The sequence below is a fragment of the Phacochoerus africanus genome, chromosome 3 (assembly GCF_016906955.1).
Source record: "Phacochoerus africanus isolate WHEZ1 chromosome 3, ROS_Pafr_v1, whole genome shotgun sequence".
NCBI classification, from domain to species: domain Eukaryota; kingdom Metazoa; phylum Chordata; class Mammalia; order Artiodactyla; family Suidae; genus Phacochoerus; species Phacochoerus africanus.
Genome location: NC_062546.1, coordinates 194,132,113 through 194,156,198, shown reverse-complemented (window position 1 = coordinate 194,156,198; position 24,086 = coordinate 194,132,113). Strand labels below are relative to the sequence as shown.

At 41.8% G+C, this 24,086-nt stretch overlaps 2 protein-coding genes across 4 annotated transcripts in view; one reads left to right on the top strand and one right to left on the bottom strand.

The window, feature by feature from the left end:
* Positions 1–18,012, bottom strand: part of COL4A3 (collagen type IV alpha 3 chain) — a 148,404-nt gene extending 130,392 nt beyond the window's left edge. Inside the window, exon 1 of the mRNA XM_047773664.1 lies at positions 17,752–18,012. Within this exon, the coding sequence (XP_047629620.1) occupies positions 17,752–17,841 (90 nt within the window). The 5' untranslated portion in view covers positions 17,842–18,012. The remainder of the gene's footprint in view (positions 1–17,751) is intronic.
* Positions 18,013–18,048: 36 nt separating this feature from the next.
* COL4A4 (collagen type IV alpha 4 chain) overlaps positions 18,049–24,086 on the top strand; it is a 139,802-nt gene continuing 133,764 nt past the window's right edge. Inside the window, exon 1 of one of the 3 annotated variants that reach the window (XM_047773662.1) lies at positions 18,049–18,145. The gene's annotated coding sequence lies outside the window, so the exon portion shown is untranslated. Of the gene's footprint in view, positions 18,146–18,306; positions 18,526–24,086 lie in introns of those variants that run through there. The other 2 variants (XM_047773663.1, XM_047773661.1) reach the window with 2 other exon arrangements.

The following is a 24,086-nucleotide window of genomic DNA, read 5'->3' as shown; positions in this document are numbered from 1 at the left end:
CCTACGATGCCAGACGCGGTGCTAAACCTTTACAGCCACTGTCATATTTAATCATCATCACATGTAGGAACATATAGGTTCATATTATTGCCCCCATTTTACAGACAGGGAAAATAAAGCCCAACAACTTAGCCAAGGCCAGACAGCTCGTTCTTGGTGGAGTGAGTTATATAATGACTGAGTTTCTAACCATCACCTTAAACAAGTGAAAAAAGTTTCACATGAGAAAATGGTCCTCTTATTGAAAATAATGGCTTTGGTGTTCAGGAGGACACATGATTAGAATGAACAATCTCTTGGTTTTATTCTAAGGCATAGCTATGGACACTGGTATTTCCCTACAGGGCCCCAGAGCTGGACTGATGGAAAATGATCTTTTGAGGAGAGGGTTGTGGTTCACTGGTGCTTCTGACAAACACGATCATCTTCAGGGTGCTTAGAATTAGGAACCACTCCTCCAATTTTAGAAGCAAAAAGCACTGTCCTTCTTCATAGTGAATAAACAGGAAAATTCTAGGCCAAGAAAAACTTATCATAACAACAACAAAGAACCCACTCTATTTAGACCAATGCAGTGATGGAGTCAAAGGGAAAAGCACAGCATTTTCGCATCTAAAAACAAGCCTGGCGTTGGGAAGTTTTCCTGACTGCAACTTTCTGAAGGTGAACTTTATTAAACGAGACTCCCCAGTAAATCATTTACAGTATGTTAGTGGGTGGATGTTAAGAATGATTGGTAGGAGTCTTCTGGTTTTACGTCAGAAGATGCTCAACACGTTGCATTCATATTAGCTTGCTTAAAGAAAAGTTTTTGAATCCTATGTGTGATGATTCAACAGGGGTCTGAGGATACCATGTTTCAATGGGTGTAGGTAGAAATTTCCAACACTTCCCCCCTTTATAAAATCTTGAGTTTTAAGGTCTTTACTTCAATTCTGTTTTTCTGTGCGCTGTAGTATTATGAGTATGAGATTATAATTCAATCATTATATAATCTACTCCTGAGATCATAACACATAATCATGCTGATCAAGTTACTTCTCAACTGAGAGAAGGAAATCACTTTAGTTCTAGCGGAGATGCATGGTTTGAGCCAGACTGGCTTTCAAGGCATCTAGACAAATCTAACAGATTCTAGGCTCAAATGTCACCCTCTGGGAGGTCATAAAAATGCATAAGAGAAGCATGAGCAGGTAGGTTAGGTGGAGTGACATTGAGAGAGAAAAATGATCTCTTTGGCATATTAATTGGAAATAGCTCCTTCTCTCCAAATGCTTGGAATGATCTAAAACCAATGGGATGTCCTATGGTGAGGGCTAAAGGAGATGTCTGCACATATCTCCTTCCAGGTTTACAGCTGAGTGCGAGGGTGGAGGGCGCTGAGAGATGGTGAGCGGAATGCGGTGAGAATCTTGAAATCTATTTAACACTAGGCTGAGTCCAAGTTTATCACAAGGAGAATGACGGGTAAACCCCAAAGTGAACGTGTGGCCATCAGTTATGTATCTCCAGCATCAGATCTGTGCTACAAGAAAATTCTGACTCTGCTCAAGACACTCATTTGGGGGCAGAACTGAGAACCCTAAGAAGTCAACGGGAGTGGATGGATTATCGGAGAAAAGATGTTGGAAAAAGTGGCTAGTTTGGAGAAATTTTTGAAATTTATGTTCTCTGCTCACATCATGCACCAAATCATATGTTGGATTAAATTTTTAAAAGGGTATGGAATTTATATCAAAGTGTTAATTCTACTTATATTTCCATGATAGATTTTGGCATGATTCTGTTTTCTTTTTCTTAGTATTTAAACTATGTTTATTATTGGACAAGTAGAACTGGTGGTATAAAAAAAAGCAAAAAAAATTATGCCTGTTGATATATGAGTCTATCATAAAAGGAAATTAATAAACAGGCAAGAATTCTCCATAGCTTTGTTTAGAATATCAAAAATTTAGGTTAAACTACAGTATATAAACACAATAAAATGACGGGCCTAAATTTTTAAAAGGTATTTGATGATGTGAGAAAATACTAACAATATACTATAATGTCAAAAAAAGCAGGATACAAAATACCATATGCTGCATGACGTTTTTATACAAATATTCCAAGATTTTAACACTGGCCACTCCTAGATTCTTAAATTAGGAATGCCTTTTGTTTTGCTTTGTTTTTATACTTATCCATATATCTTGAATATTCACAAATGGGCATATATTATTTTCACTGTTAGAAAAAAAATCAAAGTGGAAAAATCATTTTTGCCAGTTCTGATAATTAGCTTTAGCAGCTTCATCTTAAAACCCCTCAAAGATTAATCCTCTCTGTTTGAAGGATATTCCAGGAGTTTCTTTAGCACAATGCACTGCACCTAAGGTACTCAGTGAATGTGTACAAAATGAATTTACACTTCCTAACCCGCTGCAGCCAATTACACATTAATAGAATTTGAGGGAGACTGTGAGCTGAAGCTTGTTACAGGGCTTCTCTTTCAAATACATGCCAAAGAGCCTATGTTTTAAAGATAAGAATGGAAAAAATTATTAATATTAAATGTTATCTAGGACTGTCTCTGTAATTAGCAAGTCCTTTAGTTGAGGTATTTGGAAAGTCATCATAAAAGCGATAAAATCACTGGCTGAGTTTTAGCATCACTATTTACATGGAATGGTGTAAAGTCAATAAACTGTTCTTTTTTTTTCTTTCTTTTTTTTTTTTGATGGGGACAGTGCTAGGGGAGGATGCCATTTCTGCTGATGTTTCCAAATAATGTTATTAGAAAATACCAGCAGCAAAGAATGCATTGAATAATATTTTTGAAAATAAGAAACTCCTTAGTACATTCCAGGAAGTTGATACTAGGTCACAAAATAATAGGAGAATTAAATGAGTATAAAAAACATATTTGGACTCCTGCTTTCCTGATATTGAAGCTCATTCCTGTCTCAATACTACTTGGCATTTGCAGCAGGCTCTGCTGTGTGCAAAATGTGTTCAGTTGTATTATTGCTGGAGATAGGAAGGATAGGATTTTTTCTTTTTCCCCACCACATTTTATGATTGAGGAAATGAAGAGTCTTGGGATTTGAGTGATTTGCCCCAAACTGTCACAACAGAGTCTTCCTGCTGGCACGGGATGCAGGGCCCTTACTCCTGCCCAGTGTTGCTTCTTTTGGATGGCAGGGTGCCTGAGCTGTCCTTGCTCGCAAGACTGCCCTCCTAGGGCCTGGAGATGCTGTTCATTGCCGTCTCCTGGGCTCTGAATGCTTCATCTCCGAGAGGTCTGAGCAGGTCTCAGTGAGCAGAACCTCAGACTAGTTCTGTGGGCACAGCCCCAGGCACATGCAGTCGTGGATACATCCATCTCTTGGCTTTTTCCAGCCACATGTGCAGCCATTAGCCTTGGCACCTGCATGGACACATGGTCTGGTTTCCCACTGCTAGGAACTTTATCTCGTGAGATTTCAGATATTGTTCTTAGTTTTTATCACTGTTTGGAGGGGTCCTCGGAATCTACTTTTGTCTAATATTACAAAATAAGAAGAATCCAGTCCACACGTGTAAATCTTGGAGCCTGCTGTCAACCACTGACAAGAGCTCCAGCTGAGGAGAAGGCTGGAAGGTGAAGATCCCACCTGGTAACTCTATGAGCTGCTTTCTCCACTCATTCCAACTATTTTTTGTAACTCTACTTTGAAGATAAGAAACTTTTTAAATAGTTTATTTATAGTATTGTGCCAATTTTATAAGCAATGTCTTTAAGCCACCAAAATCTTATTAATTTCTATCTCCATTGACATTACACAATATACAGCCATGTGTTCAATGTTCTGTACATTTACTGATCTTTATTCTTCCTTCTCAGTTCCCCTCAAATTTTGCTTTTGCATGGTTGCCCTGCTCTAGCATGTATAATGTTATTGCTATCGTCTGCATATTTAGCCAAACCCCTCACTTGGTGACCTATCCTATAAGAGGAGGAGAGTCCATGGTAGTTTTAGCACAACTCCCATCATATAGCTGTAATAAACAAATGAAGCATTCAATATTTCATTTGAACCACAAATAATAAGCGTTGGTGAAGATATGGAGAAAAAGGAACCCTTGAACACTGTTGGTGGAAATGTAATTTGGGGCAGCCACTATGGAAAGCAGTATGGAGGTTCCTCAAAAAACAAACTAGAACTACCTTATAAAACAGCAATCCCACTCCTGGACATCTATCTGGGAAAAAAATGGAAGCACTAATCTGAAAATGTACACACACCCTTAATGTTCATAGCAGCACTATTTACAATGGCCAAGATAGGGAAGCAACCCAGGTGCCCATAAACAGATGAATGGATTAGGAAGATGTGATACATATACACAATGGAATACCACTCAGCCATAAAAAAGAATGCAATTTTGTCATTTGCAAGAGCATGGATGGACCTGGAGGGCTATGCTTAGTGAAATAAATCAGACAAAGACAAAACACTGCACTTAATAACTTACAAATGGAATCCAAAAAATGAAACAAACCATGAATATAACAAAAAGGAAACATGCTCATATGTATATAGGGAACAAACTAGTGGTTATAAGTAAGGGTAGGGAATTAAGAGGTACAAACTCTTATGCATTAAATAAATAAGCTATAAGGATATGTTCTACAGCACATGGAATACAGCCAATATTTTATAATAACTATAAATGAAGTATAATCTTTAAACAGTATTTCTACTAAAAACTAATGTTTTATTTTATTCTCATACCAAAGGATTAAAGGGCCTGCTCATTCTTTACTAACTTTTTAGGTCCAATTCCATAAACATTTATTAAAAACCAATAATACCAAGTGTGACATCTAGAGCCGGAACCACAAAGATGGATAAAACAAAACACCTGTCTTCAAGGAGTCCAATAGGGGGAGCAGCATGGAAATAGGTTACATTCTAGATTGCAGAGATAAATAATACTGCCATAAATAAAGGTGTTTTTACCGTCCAAAGATAGCAGTGTCAAGAAACATTCATTCTTGGGAGTTCCTGTCGTGGCACAGTGGTTAACGATTCCGACTAGGAACCATGAGGTTGCAAGTTCAATCCCTGGCCTTGCTCAGTGGGCTAAGAATCCGGCATTGCCGAGAGCTGTGGTGTAGGTTGCAGACACGGCTCGGATGCTGAGTTGATGTGGCTCTGGTGTAGGCCGGAGGCTATAGCTCCAATTTGACCCCTAGCCTGGGAACCTCCATATGCCGTGGGAGTGGCCCAAGAAATGGCAAAAAGACAAAAAAAAAAAAAAGAAAAAGAAAAAGAAAAAGAAACATTCATTCTTGATAAGCAAGGCATTTAAAAAATCAGTCTTATCTGAAACATTGTTTAGTTATTTAAACAGATAAAGTGGCATCTGATACCCCTTTTCCATTTTCTGTGAGTTTTTTTTGGTAGGAAAGAGCCCTACTGAAGAGCCCTAATAACCACAACTCCCAATTCTAAATTCACTTCCTTCACTAATTTGATGAATGCTCTTGGATCCAGACCCTCATCTGTAAATCAGGAACGATATTGTCTTTCCACTGAATTCTCAGAAATGCACAAAACCAGGCACTTGATAAGAAAGCATCTACACACAAAATTAAAGTATAATTTTAGTGGCTTTATCTTCAAGGAGTTCCATTGTAACAGGACATTACTTAAATATTACAGTAGCAGGACATTACTTAAATATTACAGTAGCAGGACATTACGTAAACATTACAGTAGCAGGACATTACGTAAACATTATAGTAGCAGGACATTACTTAAATATTACAAGTGCCGCCTAAAATGAAACACTCTGTAGACAGTTAAAAATCATCTTTGGAATAATTAATGAGCCAGAAAATTTTTTCCAGTCTATTTTTAGGTGAAAAAAAAGTAGAATGAAAAAAAGTCTGGAAGGAAATAGACCAAAATGTTAACAGTAATGGATAATATGGATTTTATCCATATTATTACTATTATCTATGAATAATATGACTGCAGATAATTTTTCTTTTTATATTCCTTTTTGTACTTTTAAACGTTTCCCCAATTTTTGTGCAAGACAACCGACTATTTTTATTTTTAAAGCCAGCATGTGACCTCTTCAGCTTTTCCAATTTCATACATAAATAAACAGCATAAAATTATCCCATCATCTGGTTAAACAAAGAAATGAATATTAACCTTGTTGCCTCTTCCCAGACATACTTTTGTCATTTGATTCAAAGGGAAAATCCTGCAGATTTCTCAACTTTCCACTCGTAGAACCTTTTCTTTGCAAAGTTCATGTAACAACAAAATATCCTGGTGGGAAAAAAATCCAGTGACCTGACTGTTTTGTCTACATAATGACAAACTTTTCAAGGTTTTCTAAATACACTTGAACTTATTTTTAAACATTGGGATCACTTCTCTAAGAAACCCATTTATAGAGACAATCTAATTAACAAACATCAATCTTAAAGATTAAAAACGGAAAATTCCTAACTTACCCCAAAACTACTGTCAGAAAATAAAAGATTTTTATATGGTTGCATATTCAACAGCTCTGAAAATTCTACTTGTTTGCCCATTATCACCCTATAACAATTAACATCAAATTTCTGAGAATATAAAAGACTCTTTAAGTATATTTGTGCGTATATTTATATGCACACACATACAGACATATGTAATACCTACCATGATCTATAGAAATATTTTTGGATAGTCTAATGTTGTAGGTACAGAGCATCAGACCATGGACTGGATTTTTATTTTTTCATGGGCTGGATTTTAACCTTCCTCTGTGTGTGCATAAATCATCAAATTAACTGCACTGAATCAACTAACAGGGACCTATGGAGCAGCTGCTCTATTGATCTGGACTGGTTCTCCTCCCTCCCCTTCTTTCTTTTTCTTTCTTTCTTTCTTTCGAGTGTGTGTGTGTGTGTGTGTGTGTGTGTGTCTTTTTTAGGGCCACACCCAAGGCATACAGAGAGTCCCAGACTAGGGGTCGAATCAGAGCTATGGCTGCTGGCCTACACCACAGCCACAGCAATGCCAGATCTGGGCTGCATCTGCAACCTACATCACAGCTCACAGCAACACTGGATCCTTAACCCACTGAGAAAGGCCAGGGATTGAACCTGTGTCCTCAAGGTTACTAGTCAGATTTGTTCCCACTGAGCCACGACAGGAACTCTGCTTCCTTTCTTTCTGATTTTCGAGGCACCAGAATCCCAAGAGAAAGCACCAATAAGACTTGTTTCCTGCGTGGTTACCTCTTCTTTCCATATTCTGGGTTCCCAAAGAGAGAACAGACAGCCTTCTCCAGGGGTCGGCCGTACAGATCTTGAAAATTGAAGTTATGTCACAATCCTTTTGAAACAATGCAGTGTCATCCCATCACACTTTGAAGGACCCTCCAGTGTCCCTTTATCAAGGCTGCTGCTGTTCTCAGACAATAATATGCCCAGGAAGCCCTTGGATTGGTTAAAGTGCAGCAGATTCCGGATGGGTAGGTCAGCGGTGGAGCCTGACATGACACCCTGTCTTCCTAACCTGCATCCAGGGACGACTGGTGCTACCGGTCTTTTGCGTGAAGAGCTCTGCAGGTGCTTAACTACTGGCTTTCATCCTTCCCTGGCTTAGAGCCCTCCCTGGTCTGAGCCTGTGTCAGCTGGGACATTGGGCTCTTTGGCTCAGTTTCACCTCCTCACAGCCACGTGGGGCAAATTTAGACCCGTCCCAGTGAGGTTAAGAATAAGATGAACTAAAAGAAGGTTTTCATCACTCCACTTTATATGTGGGCGCATTACCAGCCACCGTGTGAATTCATTACTCATCCATTGCTAATGTGACAACGGTCTCGTGAATGGCGTCCATACACTGCGTCGCGTCTTTTTTGTTAAAATACTAATTTGTTAAGTGCAGACATTAAAATCTTACTGTGATCAGCTACATACAAGCCTGGGGACTTATGCCACCCTATTCAGTGAGTAATTTTTTCCATCCTTAATTAGCGGGACCACCGTGAGCTGGCCTCTCCGGGGGCCCCTGGCTCCCTGCTTCTCATCCCTCATCCCACCTCAAACAAGATGCTCAGTATATTCATTCAAGGGGCATGTGTTTTTTTTGGTGGTGAGTAGACAAACTCAGCTTTTTTTTCCCCTCCCTTTAAAAAAAAAAAAAAAAGTTCTTTTTGTCTTTATTTTATTCTTTGAAAACCCAGGAGCCATAAAATTGGAAGTATCTTGCCTCCTCCCACTGTTCAGAGGCCTTGAGCTGGACCATATTCCTCAGTGCTTCCCAAGGCTGACTCCATGCTGGTTCCTTAAGCCTTCGCCTATATGCTGGGTCCTCAGAAAGACTGGTTCTGACCACCACTGGCTAAGGGAGAACCTCTTCTCCATCCCCACATCCCACTCTCTCCCTGCAGGTACCAGAATCCGTAGATACACACTTGTTTACTAAGCTCTTGTTTCTCTCATCTACACCACTAACATCCCCAAACCCATCGTGGCCAGGCTATTTGGTTTATCGATGAATCCCCAGCATCTTCCGTGCACCAGTGTCTCTATCTTATGCTCTCTGTCCTGTTTATACTAATGATAATAAAATAACTGTGGCTAGAATGTAAAAGCTAGGTACTTGTTTTGTACTGAGAACTGTACCGAGCATGTTACCTGCAAAGGATAGAGTACCATCATTTTCCGACAAGAAAACTAGAGATTTTTTTGGAAGCAACTTGTTGAGGGTTAACACTAACCTTGTTACCTGGCTGAACTCTGGTGATAATTTAGTTTCCGGTTTAGGATGAAAGCGAAGGTGTGGCATGTTGGTTTTCAATCTATTTCTCATTTCCTCCTTTTTTTTTTGCTGTTTCTGTGATGCTTCTTCAATTCTTTATGTACGTAACTTACTCATATTATGTACGTAATTACTCACATGGAGCCATATAGTTACATTTGTACAAGTGGTCATTCTTGTAGCTTTAAGCATTGTAGCCAAGGACAGCTATCTTAATTTTTCTGGAAAAGAAGTTGCATGGGTATTTAGGCACAACTCCTGCTGATGTATTGTCTTTAATTAAAGTGTCATTTTGACATGTGTTTATCTCTTACCGCAAAAAAATCAGACAAAATGTGTTCCATCCAGAGATATGTCCTACGGACTGTATCCCCCTCTCCTATCTGGATGCCATTTACCTAGATTTTCACTCTCCAGGACGGTAGCCACAGCCACATTTGACTATGGACACTTGAAATATGCTTAGTCCGAATTGAGAGGTTTTAGAAATGCAAAATAGACCCCAGACTTGGGCAACTTAATACGAAAAAAAAAAATACTTATGAATGGTTTTTCAAGTGTTTATACATATTGAAATGATACTCTTATGGATATAATGGAATAAATAAAATCTATTAAAGTTTATAATGGATTTCTTTTTCTTTTAATCTTTTTTTAATGTTGCTATTGGAAATTTAAAATTATACATGTAGCTCCTAGTTATGGCTCACGGTATATTTCCATTGGATGACATGGACATAGATGTTTATTTATCTGAACTTATGAAAGTGAGTAAAGTTGGGAAATTATAAAGCTGATGTAGTTTAAATCAGTCTTGGCTAGAAAATGTACCCGAAGCTAAAGTTTTTTTTTTTTTTTTTTTTGACAGCTACACCTGCAGCACATGAAAGTTCCTGGGCTAGGGGTCAAATTGGAGCTGCAGCTGAAGTCTACACCACAGCCACAGAAACACCCATCCAAGTCACATCTGCAACCTACACTGAAGCTCAAAGCAATGCCAGATCCTTAACCCACTGAGTGGGGCCAGGGATTGAATCTGAATCTTTATGGAGACTATGTCAGGTTCTTAACCCACTAAGAGACAGTGGGAACTCCAAAGCCAGAGGTCCTAATTGTCAGTTATAGGAAGAACCCCAGGAGGAGTGGGAAGACTGACATAGGGATTTAGAGAAGACAAGAGCCAGTGACTAGATTTTGTGAGACCAATGTAGATCTTGTGACATGGAGTAAGATGACTATCAGATTTTTAGAGATGAAGAAAACTCAGAGAGGTTTAGTTCAAGGCTGTGGTGGTAGAGCTGATACAGAACACGTCTGTCTTGTTAAGAGGTGGATAGAATTCTGGTCTCCTTATATTCTCAAACTGAAAACAGAGGTGAAATAAATGACCTATGATGAAAGTCTGTAATGATTAAAAAGTTTAGGCTGAGACCAGATATTATTAACTCTGTACAACACAAACGCTCTGAGCACCATGTGTTTTTACTGATCTTGAAATAGCTTTGACTCTGTGGTGGATGGCTGCTTTTTGGCTGAAGGCCATAGAATGAGTATGGTCAACTGCACACGGCTGCCACGGGGCATGTGCAGACCAGACAGCCCTGCTGTCAGACCCATACACGTAGAGGTTGGAGGGCTTCAATCAACTGTAATACTTAACAAAGTGAACTTTAGTCGTAGGTAACACGAGGCAGTTATTACTGTGTTTTGAGTAGCATGGCAAAAAACTGATAAGGGAAATACAAGGACAAATTGCATTTAATCCACAGCTTTTCCATGGATCATGCCTGAAAACAAATCAAAGACTGTAACCCCAGAGAAACACTCAAGGAGGAAGACCCTTAGTCTGGTCCGAGAGATGAAGCTGGTGGCTTTGCTGTGTGACCTTGACCCCAGCCCACCTCGTCATATACAAGTCTAGGGTGTTTGGAGGAAGTGGGCAATAGGAGGGGACAGGAGGAGGGTGACCCTGAGAACAGGAAAGGAAACATGTTTGTTGCTCCTCTCCCTCCAAACCATCACTGCAGGAGACCAGCCTAGTGGAGAAAATCCCCTGGAAGCCTCGGAACTACTCTGCTTCTTTCTCCCACGCAGGCTCCTATGCGGGAACAAGGAGGCAGAATGAGGGGAGGGGGCAGGAGGGCAGAGTATGATGACAGAGGAGGCTTATTTTCCCCAAATCTCTCATTTACATAATCTCTCCATGGGTGAGAGTCAACAGACTGAAGAAACAAGATCGACTCCCAAATCTCGAAATTACAGAAGAAGACTCAGAAAGATAATGCAAATAGGTATGTGCAAAATGACTAAAGGCATCAAAAAGAGGGGAAAAAAAAAACCCTATAAAAAGACCAAACCGTCCCCCAACCAATCAGAAAACCTCAGATAGACGTGGACGCCAGAAAGAATGTCTAGAAATATGCATAGTCATTGAAATTAAAATTTAATGAATAAAAAGAATCATAGCTGAAATTTATTGGATGATTACTATGTGACCGGCATGGTGAAGTTCGTGTTGTCTGTGTTAACTCCTTTTGTTCTCATAAAGTTCTGAAGTGGATCTCTTCCATTTTAAGAGGAGGAACCTGAGACAAAAAAATTTTTTTAAAATAGCGGTCACTACTAGATCGAGGATTAAAAGCCATGCTGAACGGCTCTAGAGTTCTTTCTCATTGTTGGAAATTATGGGAGACGGAAAATCTACCGAGCATTACAAACAACAGGAAAGAAAATTAATTAAACACCAATAGATGGATGTGAGGACATGTCCCGGGATGGAGTATTAAGGAAGACACACCAAGACAGAACAGCTCAAAGTGTTACAGCAATTGGGTCTTCAATACAACTGACGATGGGTCTCATGGAGAGGCTGTGGGAACCTCGGCACTTCAGGACCGTTCTTCTGTGAGGAAAAGAGAATCTACCCAACGGCTCCCACCTCCTAGCTGTCAAAGGTCTGCCCTGCAGGTGTCGATGTCCTGCTCTGCTGGGTGCAACAGGAAGCCCAGGACAGAGTCTTGAGAAACAGGAGCCTGTGCCTGTGTATAGTTTGTGGCCAAGCTGACTGCTAGGGGAGTCAAGCTGACTGCTAGGGGAGTGAGTGCCCAGAGCCCAGGAGCAAGCGGAGACCAAGAGGACCTGAGAGGCCCAGGAGAGGAGTCTGACATAAGGAGGGAGGAGAACTGGAGGAAGAGATGAGAAGGCACAGCATGCATGCTGAGGGTGCCAGGAGGCGAGAGCGGGGAAGGAGAAATGTAAAAAAGCAATGTCCGTGAATGTTCACAATTTGATGAAACATAGAGTTTCAGATTAAATATACATGGAGTAGGATCTATAACAACATCTATGTGGAGTTCCCTGGTGGCTCAGCAGGTTAAGGATCCAGTGCTGTTACTGCTATGGCTCAGGTCACAGCCATGGTGAGGGGTCAATCCCTAGCCTGGGAACTTGCATATGCTGTGGGTGTGGCCCAAACCCCCCACATTATGCACATATATCAAAATGTATTATTTTTATTTAATTTTATTGCTTTTTGGGGCTGCACCTGAGGCATATGGAAATTCCCAGGCCAGGGGTTGAATTTGAGCTGTAGCTGCTGGCTTACACCACAGCTCACAGCAATGCTGGATCCTTAACCCACTGAGCAAGGCCAGGGATCAAACCCACATCCTCATGGATACTAGTTGGGTTCGTTGCCAACTGAGCCACAAAAGGAACCCCGTACATATCAGAGTTTTAATGACATGATCAAAAATCTTGATCTAATTGACATACGTAGAAATCTTTGAAGTCAGAATGTCATCTCTGCCATAATTAAATTAAAAAAAAAAAACTAGAAAATTTCCATAAGTTTGGAAATTAATTTCCAAAAGTTTGGAAATTAAGAAATAAACATTTAAATTACTCACAGGACAAAGAAAAAGTTAGGAAAGATTTTTGAACCTAATGATATCAAAAAATTGCTCATGGGAGTTCCTGTCATGGCTCAGCAGTAACCAACCCAACCAGTATCCATGAGGATGTGGTTTCATCAGCCTTGCTGTGAGCTGCAGTGTAGGTCACAGATGTGGCTTGGATCCTGTGTTGCTGTGGCTGTAGTATAGACTGGCAGCTACAGCTCTGATTCGACTCCTAGCCTGAGAACCTCCATATGCCGTGAGTGCGGCCCTAAAAAGACACATACACAAAATATATTACTTATGAAAATTTGTATGATGCAGCTGAAACAGTGTTTTGGGGGAACGTTTTTAGCTTTAAAGGCATTTGAACTATTCAAAGCTGCCTGATTAAAGTCACAATATAAAATTCAACTATGTTTTGCTACATCTTTACCTATTAGACTATAATACTTTAAAAAGTATGTATCATTTAAAATGGCAGTAAAAATGTCAAATACTGAGAAGTAAAAAACCCAGAAAACTCTAAAACACTGTGAGAAATTACAGCCCTAAGTAAACAGACCCATGTGAGGAAACAAACAGATTATATGTGAATCAGTGCTTTGTACACGTTTGCAGATATGAGAAGGACAGACTAGTCAATACATACGGTTGGGACAATTCATTTTCTATATGGACAAAGATAAAATTATATCCCAGAAGTAGAAAACAATTCCAGGATTAAGAGTCTTAAATGTAGAAGAATTAAACTATAAATGGTTTTTATTTTTTTATTTTCTAATTTTTTTGAGCCACGCCTGCGCACATGGAAGTTCCCAGGCCAGGGATCAGATCTGAGCCACAGCTGCGACCCGAGCTGCTGCAGGGACAATACCAGATCCTTAACCCACTGCACCACAGCAGGAACTCCTAACTGTAAATTTGTTTTTAAATGTTAGAACATTTTTATAATCCCTGGGATCTCTTCAACAAGATGCAAAACACAAAATCAAGGAAAAGATGAATACATTTGAGATGATAGTGAAAAATATACATTAAGGCATCAATAACTAAAAAGATAAACAAAAGATTGGAATAAAATATTTGGTGCACATTGAAATAGCAACATTTCAGTACCTAAATATATGAACAACATCTCCTTAATTAGCAATGCAAAGGCAAAGGCCACAAAAGATAAACAGGCAAAGATCTGTTCATGCAATTCACTCACAGTTATAGACTGTCAATCAAAATATGCTAAGATTCCTAAACTCACTAGTCAAAACAAGATCCAATTCCACACCCATTAACATCTAAGCACACCAAGTTCTGCTGACAGGGCAACAGGTACTCTGGCACGTTGTTGGTACAGTCCTCTGAGAGTCGACTGGACAATTCCTAATAAAAGTCAAAATTTCTCATTTAACCCTCTTTGAATTCCGCCTAGGAATTCAACATCTAGTTGTCACAATGGTACATATACAGAGATGTACATTCCAGCTTTGTACGATGAAAAACACGGAAACACGCTTACTGTGTTTAGGGGGATGGGAAACTAAACCGTGCTTTATTTATATAACTGGATACTATGCAGTAGGTATCACGTCTATATGTATATAAACAGATCACATCTCTATGTATCAACCTGGATAAAACCCCAAAACATCATATTGAGGGATATAGGCAAGCTCCGACGGGTATGTATAACGTGAAAGCATTTATTACATTTGAAGGACCACAGAACAATAATATCTATTTGTTATGGTTACTAACACACACACACACACACACACACACACACACACACACACACCCACGGCTTATAAATATAAAGGCATGCGTGGACGAGGGGGCGAAGAATGTGTATAGGACTTTCTGCATATTGTTTTTCCTAAAGCGAGAGATGTGAGACCAAACAGGTCAAAACCTATTCATACTTGCTTAATCTCAAGGATGGATACATTGGAGTCTGTGATATTACTTTTTGTTTGTTTGAAGCATTTCCTAATGTAGCCTCATTTTTTTTTTTTTTTCAGATTTAAAAACCAAATCAGTTGAGAAGCATCCACCCTAAACGCAGCTGTTACTCAGCTCCTGATAGTTGCTTTGCCGTTTTTCTGCCCTGTTGGGAAGTTTAAGGCAAAAAAGAGGAAGGCTAACCCTTGCTACCTCAAACCAGGAACTTCACCTTCTCCAGATCATCAGAGAAGGAGCTCTGTCCCCCACTCCCAGACCTGTTGCCTGAGGCGGCAGCAAAGTGCCTCCAGTTTCAAGTTGATGAGCTGGGCCTGGAAACCGCTATAAAACCTGGGGATGTGCTGAACGGCCAGGCCTGGACCTGGACGCCCGGAGCAGAGCAGCAGAGGGATTTTACTCAGAGCTCTTCTGAACAAATCGTGTGGGTGGGCAGTTCTACCCCGCCAGAACTCAGCATATGGGCTGACCACCACTCCTGTTTCTTTGTTTTGAGGAAGGCTAATGTAAAATCATTGGAATTGAGAGCAAAATGCATCCTTTTTTTTTTTTTCTTAAGCAACTTTTTTTTTAACATTCAATGAATTGTATTATATTTATAGTTGTACAACCATCATCACAACCTAATTTTAGAACATTGCCATCCCATCATTTCCATCCTCAACTAGCGCAGCCCAAAGATGAAAAACATCATGGCCTAAAGGCTACAGTCAGCCCTCACTTACACATGGTCTGGCCCTGTATATACTTTTAGCCCTTTACCAAAAAAAATTACATTTTGCAAAGTTTTAACTTTTGTGCTAACATTGAAAATTTGAGAGATTTCTAATGAAAACTAGATTTAGCTTCTTTCCAAAAAAAGCTGGATTTGGGTATTGCTGAGTCTGAATTCTAGAATGCCAACAATCAGTTACCCCTGTGGACGACCCACTGCCCCAGTGCTTCACTCATTACCCCATCTGATGGCCCCAGGAGGGGTTTCAACTCGCTCATTTGATGGATGAGAAGACTCCTGCTCAGAGAGGTCAAGAGCCTTGCCCAGTGTCAGGTACCCAGTGGAGGGAGGCACGCTGGCACCATGCCAATCAGTTATCAGTTAATTTGCCGTAACCCCTTTCTTCTATGCAATGAGGGCACATTCCATGATTTCTAATAACATTGTCTGTGTAACTTAGCAGGTGCAATGGAAATGATATAATCCATACAAGTTTTAACAGAGACTTACTACAAGTGATGGTAAAAATAATACAAATGGATTAATTGTAGTATCAGCAGGAAGCCTCCAAGATGTGGCCAAACTCAAGACAGAAAATTTCTTACATAAAAAATTACAAGGGAGTATGACAGTTAAATTGAAAATTGGTTCAATTAGAGGTTGCATGATCACAGAGCATCAAATTTTCAGGCTAAACTTAACCCGTGTGTAATTCCTCCCCGCTTTTTCCACCCTTCCCTAAGCTCCTCTCTTCTTTGGAATCTAGAGGAAGGTGCAAACCCTGCTCTAGAACGCTTCCCCAGCCCTTCCCACAACTTACATATGCTTCCTTCGGTTTTCTTACTTGTTGGATTTGTTCCTGGATTAACACTGGTCAACACTCTACACTGATACAGATGAGTTCTATCCATCATGCCCAGAGGCACTGAGCTACCTGGTTGGGCATCCTTAGCTTATGCAAAGAACATTTTTGTTAGAACCAACTGCATGAAGAAATTATATGAATTACAAAATCCATTATGATACAAAACTCTAAATAGCCTAAATGTAAATTGATAGGGGAATGGCTCAATTTCCCCCGGCATATTCATAGAGAAGAAAACTATGCAATAGGGAAAAAAGAAAAAGAGATAGATTTAAATACTGACAAGACCTGTGGGATATAAAAGGATCTATATATCATAGGTATATGGTATCAATTATGTTAAAAAACACAAAAACACATACTATTTGTGGGTTCACATATGCATATTTTGGATGCACAGAAAATGTCTGGAAAGAAATACAAAGCGATGAGAGTTTATACAGGGGAAGGGGAAGGTTCAGAGGTGATCAAAGAGTGTTTTAGCTTCATCTTCAATGTCATAATTTAAAATTTTCTTGGAAAATACTTGGATTACATGTGGATGTAGGTTCAAAAAATCTTTCCATATAAGACATATTTATGTGATTATGAATTTCCAATCACAATCTTAATCATGAAATTTGTAAAACATCTAATCATCCCTGGAAATGACACTTACCTCACCTTGTCATCTCAAGTTAAGTTTTTAATTGTAAGTCACAGAAGGCATCTGAAAGGTTAAATTTCACTCTCACCAGTTAAAAGCAAGTGAGTCAATTCAAGGAATCATAACAGTTTTGGGGACACTGAATTTACCTTCTCAAAGAATAAGAAATATGAAGACGGATTTAAATGGTTCCAGGATCTCTCAAATTCCGAATAGAAATCATTGTGACAAACTGCCTAATTTATCCTAACAAGAGTTCTATTTCTAAGGTGCTATTAACTTTTCAGTGATGGCATTTGCTTTTTTCAACAAAACCTGCAGGAACACTGGAGGTCAGGGAGGAACGTGAGCCCCAGACTGGTCAGAATGCAGTGTGAGGTGACACCTAGGAAGTAGTAGGGCAGGGACCCTGGCCCTCGGAGCTCTCTGCCAGGCCAGTCACACCACCTGCTCTGATTCACCATCGAGTCATACCGTGTCTCTTAAATCTGGCGTTTTCAAGTATTCATCCCTGGCTATCATCTATTTATCCACATCATCTATTTATCCACATAACTCTATATATCTATTAGTCTGTCTGTCTATCATCTATCTATCTATCTATCTATCTATCTATCTATCTATCTATCTATCTATCTATCTATCTATCTATCTATCTATCTATCTATCACCTACCTCTGGAGCCCCTTCTCTCATTCCTAACTCCTAGCGATCTGTACAAGCCTCCTCCTTGCTTCTTCCTCCAATCCCGCGCATTCCACCTGTTCCTGGGCATCAACTCTTGCTCCTGTTCCCACGCTGCCCCGCCTAGGGATCTGCTTAGGGCCCGCAATCTCCAGACCCACCGAACACGGGTTCAAGAACAGGGCACTCACCTTGCCCACCCCGGGCGCCGCCGCCACCAGGAGCACCAGCAGGAGGGGCCGCAGCAGCGCCAGCAGCCTTGGCGCGGTCCTGGGGCGCATGGTGAGTGTCCGCTCAGAGTCCCGGCGTGTCCTGTGACCCGCAGGCTCTCGGGCCACCGCGTCCCCTGCTCGGCGCTGGTTGGGGAGCTGGGCTGTGAAGCTCGCCTGGCCAGCCCGTCCGGGGCGGGTTTTGTAGGGCTCAGCCTCCCCACCGAGGCTTCAAGGGAGGGAAGAAGTGGCTCAGGTCCCGCCCTCGTCCCCCCTCCCTTCCAACCCACCGGGCAATGTCCCTCCGACCCGGGCAGCGTGCCCAGGAGGCGAGAAAGGGCTGCTCGCCCGCGGGGCAGGTGGACGCGGATCCAGGGTAAGGAGTTAAGGAGGTGATGCTCCCAAGATTGTGGGGCCTAGGCGGAGCTGGAGGGTGCGATGCGAGTCGTAGGTGGGGTCTTGGGGCGGGGGTTGCGATGGGGAGGCGGCCGAGCAGGGTGGAGGGAGTGGCCAGCGGAGGTGCCCAGATTAAGCGGGAGGCGCGCCGGGCATCGGCACTGGGGCAGCCCGGCTCACTCCGGCTCCGGGCAGTGCCATCTCGCCTCTTTCCCCTACTCAATCCGCCTCCTTCTGGCAGCCGCCGGACCTGGCGGTGAGGAGACAGGCGGGTCGCGCGTGGAATTGGGAGCGGCGGGAGGTGCGCGCCGCGCAGGCGGGCGCCGAGGCCGCTCCCAGGGCGGCGGGCGTCCCCACGAGGTAGGGCTCCCAGCCCCTTTTCTGGGTGATCACAGCCCCAGGCCTCGGGGCACTTGTCTGGGAGTGTGGGCGGTGGAGGAAGCGTGGCATCCCGGGGTGGGGCCCGCAGGGTGGCGGCGGGGCTGGGGAGTTGGGCCGGGGGGTCAGCGGAGGAGAGCTTGTCTGGCTCCCGGCTTGTCTGCCTGGGCTTGAACTGGGCGCTGTGTGTTTTGATTAATTTGGAGGCTCGAGTTACCAGCCTGGCAGTCTGGGCACTCCGAAATGCCAAGAGCAAGAGGCAGCTGAGGGGAAAGAGAAAGCCCATCCTATTCTCTGCTTGAACTAGCTTTTCAAGCTAAACCTTATCTGCGGAAATGCAGGGGAAGCCTAGAGCCAACTCGGTGGGGAGTATCTTCCTCCTGAGAATGCCCTTCTCAGAGGTGGCCTAGGATGCAAACGTGCAGTATCTGGCTTGTTAGGGCAGTGGCCTCAGAGCAGGGCTTGCGCCCTTTTCTGGTGCCACTGACCGTATTGGCTCTGGTGAAGCATGTAGATCCTTTTTAGAATCATGCAAAATTATCAGAATCAGTTTTACTGTAATAAATTATCAAAGCATTGAAGTCATAATACAGTAACGCACATGCGTCTTTACTATTGCACGAAATACCTAGATCTAAGAGCGGATCTATTAAAGTATAGGTGACTGCAAAACTGAAATGTGGTGTGAAAATACCAGTAGGTGCAAACTCTCAAGAACTGCCAATACTTGTTGTGGTCTGTTGCCTGTATTCATAACTGAAGGAAATGCTGAACTTCTAGGAAAGTCTTGTTAAAATAGAGAGGGAATTTTTGTTCCCATTCAAGTTCACAAACAGCGGGAATTCCATCCCCAGGTTAAGAACCCCTACTATGGCTCGGGGTTGCTGACACCTGCAGTAGTTGTTCATCAAACATCAAGTGTGAAATATGTGGTTTGGTCATGGATGGTAGAGAATCACTTGCTTGCAAATACCATGGAGTCTATTAGTTTATTAGGCCTGCATAGCTCTGTAGGTAGTAGAAACTCTGACCGTGAATGAATGACGATGCAGGCCCCCTGCTCTTTGGTTGTAGAGTGAGTATTATAATCTTCCCTCTGTTTTTTATGCCAGTGATGGTCAACTCAGGCTATGCATTAGAATCTTCTAAGGAGCCTCTAAAACTCCTGAAACATCCCAAGCCAATTCAACCAGACTCCCCAGCAGTGCTCAGTGTCTGCAGTTAAAGCTCCCTGGAGGTTCCCATACGCAACCAAGTTTGAGAGCCACGGTTTTATATGCACAGTTCCATTCGTTGCATTGAATTAGGAACTCTTCTTAGGAGAATAGTAAAAAGGACATATATTAAACTCCTCATTAAGACCTATGAGTGTCCTGACCACAGATGTTGCTGTGTGGTAGGTAGTAGCTTCTGGCCATTGATAGGGAAGTTTCTTATGCAACCTTCTCCTGCCATCTGTGTTAGTTAGGACCTCAGATGCTCTGTTGGTAAAATATCAGTGTCCCAGAATTCTGAGAGGCATGTGATAATCTTGCATGAGCTGACATGAAGATTTTACTTCCTGTAAAACAGAAAAAAAAAAACAAAAAAAACCAAAAAAACCCTCGGTGCTAGTGTTAAATGTTCCTTCTTTTTGCTGAATTCCAGAAGATGTCTTAATTTGGATTTCAGCTGCCTTTTCCTGAAACTAAGTCATTTTGACAGAAGTCCATGGATGGCTTTATATCAGCTTTAGGAGGGGAGGCAGCAGTCAAGTGCAGGTCACTTGAGGCTGCAAAGGAGCAGGAAAGAAACTTGTGATGTAATAATACAGGAAGGAGAAAGAGTGGTTAAGAGTATGGTCTCCAGAGCAGACTCCGGATTTTGAACCTTTTCCACACTCATTTTTAAAAATTTTTTTTGGTCCATTTGTTTTTAATTGCTTTGCTATTTTTTAAATTTAAATATAGTTGATTTCCAATGTTGTGCCAATTTCTGCTGTACAGCATAGTGACCCAGTCTCCCTCTCTCACACATACATATGCACATTCTTGTGCTCATACTATCTTTCATCATGCTCTATCCCAAGAGACTGGATAGAGTTGCCTGTGCTGTACAGTGGGACATTATTGCTTTTCCATTCTAAGTAGAATAGTGTGCATCAACCACTCTCATTAATGTGACCTGACCTCTTTGAGTTGGGGTCTTCTCAGCTGTACAACAGGCATAACCATGGCACCCCCCCCCCCAGGGCATTGTAGGACTCTAATGCCATAATCTGTTAGAAGCCCTTTGTCCAAGGCCGTCACAAAACTATCACATACTGGAATCTGATTCTCCAGTTGCACAAAGGATAACTAGGTGAGCCTGATAAAAATGGTGGCACAAAGGAGAGATGCCTTTCTCAGCTCAGTCGTTAAGGGGCAAGCGTGAAGCATACCCCACCAGCTCCCTGAAGGTCAGTGGACTCCCAAGGCATTTAGAACCTTGCCACTGGGCATCTCTGGGAGCAGCAGCTTTGGTGTCCTGGAGAGCTGGTGAGAAGGGCAGAGGAATCTGAGGCAGCACCCCAGACCCAGTGAATTGGAGCGGGCATTCCCCAAAGTCTCCGGGTGGTTCATCCACCCATCAAGCTTTAAGAAATGGTGGCTTCTCTTGAAGTCATGTTTAACCACCATTCTCTACCTCCCCCCACACACATACCCTACGGTAGTACAGTGTGGGTAAGCTCACTAGGTTAATTTACCAGGATTTTTGATTTTTTAAAATTGTCCTAGAGTCAAGAGGGTTGATTTTTGACCGTTGACTTTTTTTTTTTTTAATATGATAAAACAGAAGGAATGTGAGGATGGTTCTTTGTGCAAGTACAAATTTCACAGAGATTTCTTCTTTTGACTTGGTGCCAGACAAGGGTTTTGAACAAAACGCAGTGGTAATTGCCTTTGACAAGCCCTACGTTTATTGTTTGTGCCCCCTTTTCACAATCACAATATCATGTCTGTTTTCTGCACAGTGCTTAAATGTGTAGGATTCGCTTCCCCACTTTTGAAGGTGAACGCCAATAGGACAGGAGCCTTTTTGGTGTTCTTTAATGTTATTGAAGGAATGAATGATTTGTTTACTATTTGCTGAATTAAGGAAGTTGGAGGACTTGATAAATTCACTAAGGATTCATGCCCAGGTCTGTTTTCTTCCAAAGTTTATGATCTTTCTGAAGCCTTCACTGTATAGAGATGGTGCCCCAACTTTTGACAGGATGCACTTTTCCAGGTTGCCTGTGGCTCCTTAATCTTTTTAAGAGGTTAAATGTAATCTTAATTACATTTTAAATTAACCTTTTTCTTTTTACTTCGTCTCCCCACTTCATCTCTCTTCTTTCAAGAACCTTCTCTTTTCAACACCTGTAGAACAATTAGACTCAGATTCTTTTAGAATCTCAGAGTCATTATGTCAGTTCTTGTCATGACCTTTCCAGATTCTTGTATTGCTTGTCTAAGGCCTTGGCCCCGGCCCCCAGTCCTTGCGCTTATCTTCTGTGGATTACGGTAGCCTTCTAACTAGACCCCTGCTGGGTCTCGCCTCTGAAATCCACCTTCTACATTAAGGTCAGGGTAAAACAGCACATTGTATCAGAAAGAACAGGTTACAAACAACCCCCAAATTTCAGAGGCCCACAGTAAAAAAATTTTTCTTCTGCATGTGCACATAGGTATTCATCACAGGGAATGAAGAGGTGGGGGAAGGGGCTCTGCTTAAGAGACACTCAGGAACCTCCTGGAAATTCTCACTCCAGGCATTCTTCTCTGATCCCCTTGGAAGGGGAAGAGAAGGCAGCAAATCAGAAACTGCTCTAAAAGCTACCACCTGGATGCGACACGTGCCCCTTCACATCTCATTGGCCAAAGTGGTCACACTTCATTTTGAATGTGCCGGCAAAATAATCTACCGCACGCCTGGAAGAGCCTTGGCAATATTGGGGAATGTTAGTACAAGTGCATTGTGTAACTTGCCTCTTTTAAAGCTTCCGGAAGCTCCTCTTTTTCTTTTTTTTCTTTTTATTTTATTTTTGTCTTTTTGTTGTTGTTGTTATTGTTGTTGTTGTTGTTGTTGCTATTTCTTGGGCCGCTCCCGCGGCATATGCAGGTTCCCAGGCTAGGGGTTGAATCAGAGCTGTAGCCACCGGCCTACGCCAGAGCCACAGCAACGCGGGATCCGAGCCGCGTCTGCAACCTACACCACAGCTCACGGCAACGCCGGATCGTTAACCCACTGAGCAAGGGCAGGGACCGAACCTGCAACCTCATGGTTCCTAGTCGGATTCGTTAACCACTGCGCCACGACGGGAACTCCCTCTTTTTCTTTACAGCTTATTTCTCACTTAAGGTAGAGTAGAGTGGTCCAAAATCAACTTTGGAAACATCTCATATGTCACCCCACCCTTCTCAGGTTCACTGTGCACACGTCCCTACCTCATGCTGTACCCTCCACCTTCAGCCCCCCACCCTCTACCCCCTCGGTCTCTCTGGGGTACCTCTTGCATTTTGCGACCTAGGTCATAGGTCAAAGATCATGGTCTCTGGGAAGTCCTTTGTCCAGACCTTTATTATATAGCATAGAAACAGTGTCATGTACCTTACCTTTCTGAATTATAGGGCCTTGGAGGGCAGATGCAGAGATTGTTGTGATAGAGTAACTGCAGCATTTAAAGTAAATTTATTGCAGTATCATTTATGTACAAAACTCCATACCTATTTAAAGTACACAATTCAAGGATTTTCACAGATGCACACACCCTGTGAAAACAGCAGCCTGTCACTCCCCAAAGTTTCCTCCTGCCCCTTTTCAGGCCATCCTCTCTCCTGGCCCATTGCCAGGCCACCGCTGATCTGCTTTCTGTCACTGGAGGTTGGTTGGCATTTTCTAGAATTTCATGTGAATGGAATCATACAGTATGTACTCTTTGCTGTCTGGCTTCTTTGATTCTAAGGAATGATATTGAGATTCTGTAATTATCTTCTTACTGTCTGTATATCTGTAGTAGTTTTCCCTTAGTCATTTTTGGCCTTGGTAGTCTGTCAAGTTTATCAATTTTATATACCTTTTCAAAAAAACCCCAAAGAACCACTTTGGAGTTCATCGAGTTTTCTCTATTGCTTGAATGCTTTCTCCTTTGTTGGTTTTCTCATCTATCTGTATTATTTCTTACTTTTTACCTCAGGTTTACTTTGCTCTTCTTCTCTTAGTTTCTTAAGATAGAAACTTATGTAATTGATTTTAGACTTTTTCTCTTTTTTTGGCCACTCCTGTGGCTGGTGGAAGTTCCTGGGCCAGGAACTGAACCTGTGCCACAGCAGAGAGCTGATCCTTAACCCACTGTGCCACCAGGGAACGCCCTTCTTTTTTCTAAAGTATTCATTCATACAGTTTCTTTCTCTGCACGGGTAGATTGTATCCATAAATTTTGATATGTTGTTTTCATTATTATTTAAAATGTGTTCTTCTTTAACCCATAGCTTATTTGGGGTATGTTGTTTCATTTCCAAAAATTTGGAACTTTCCTATAT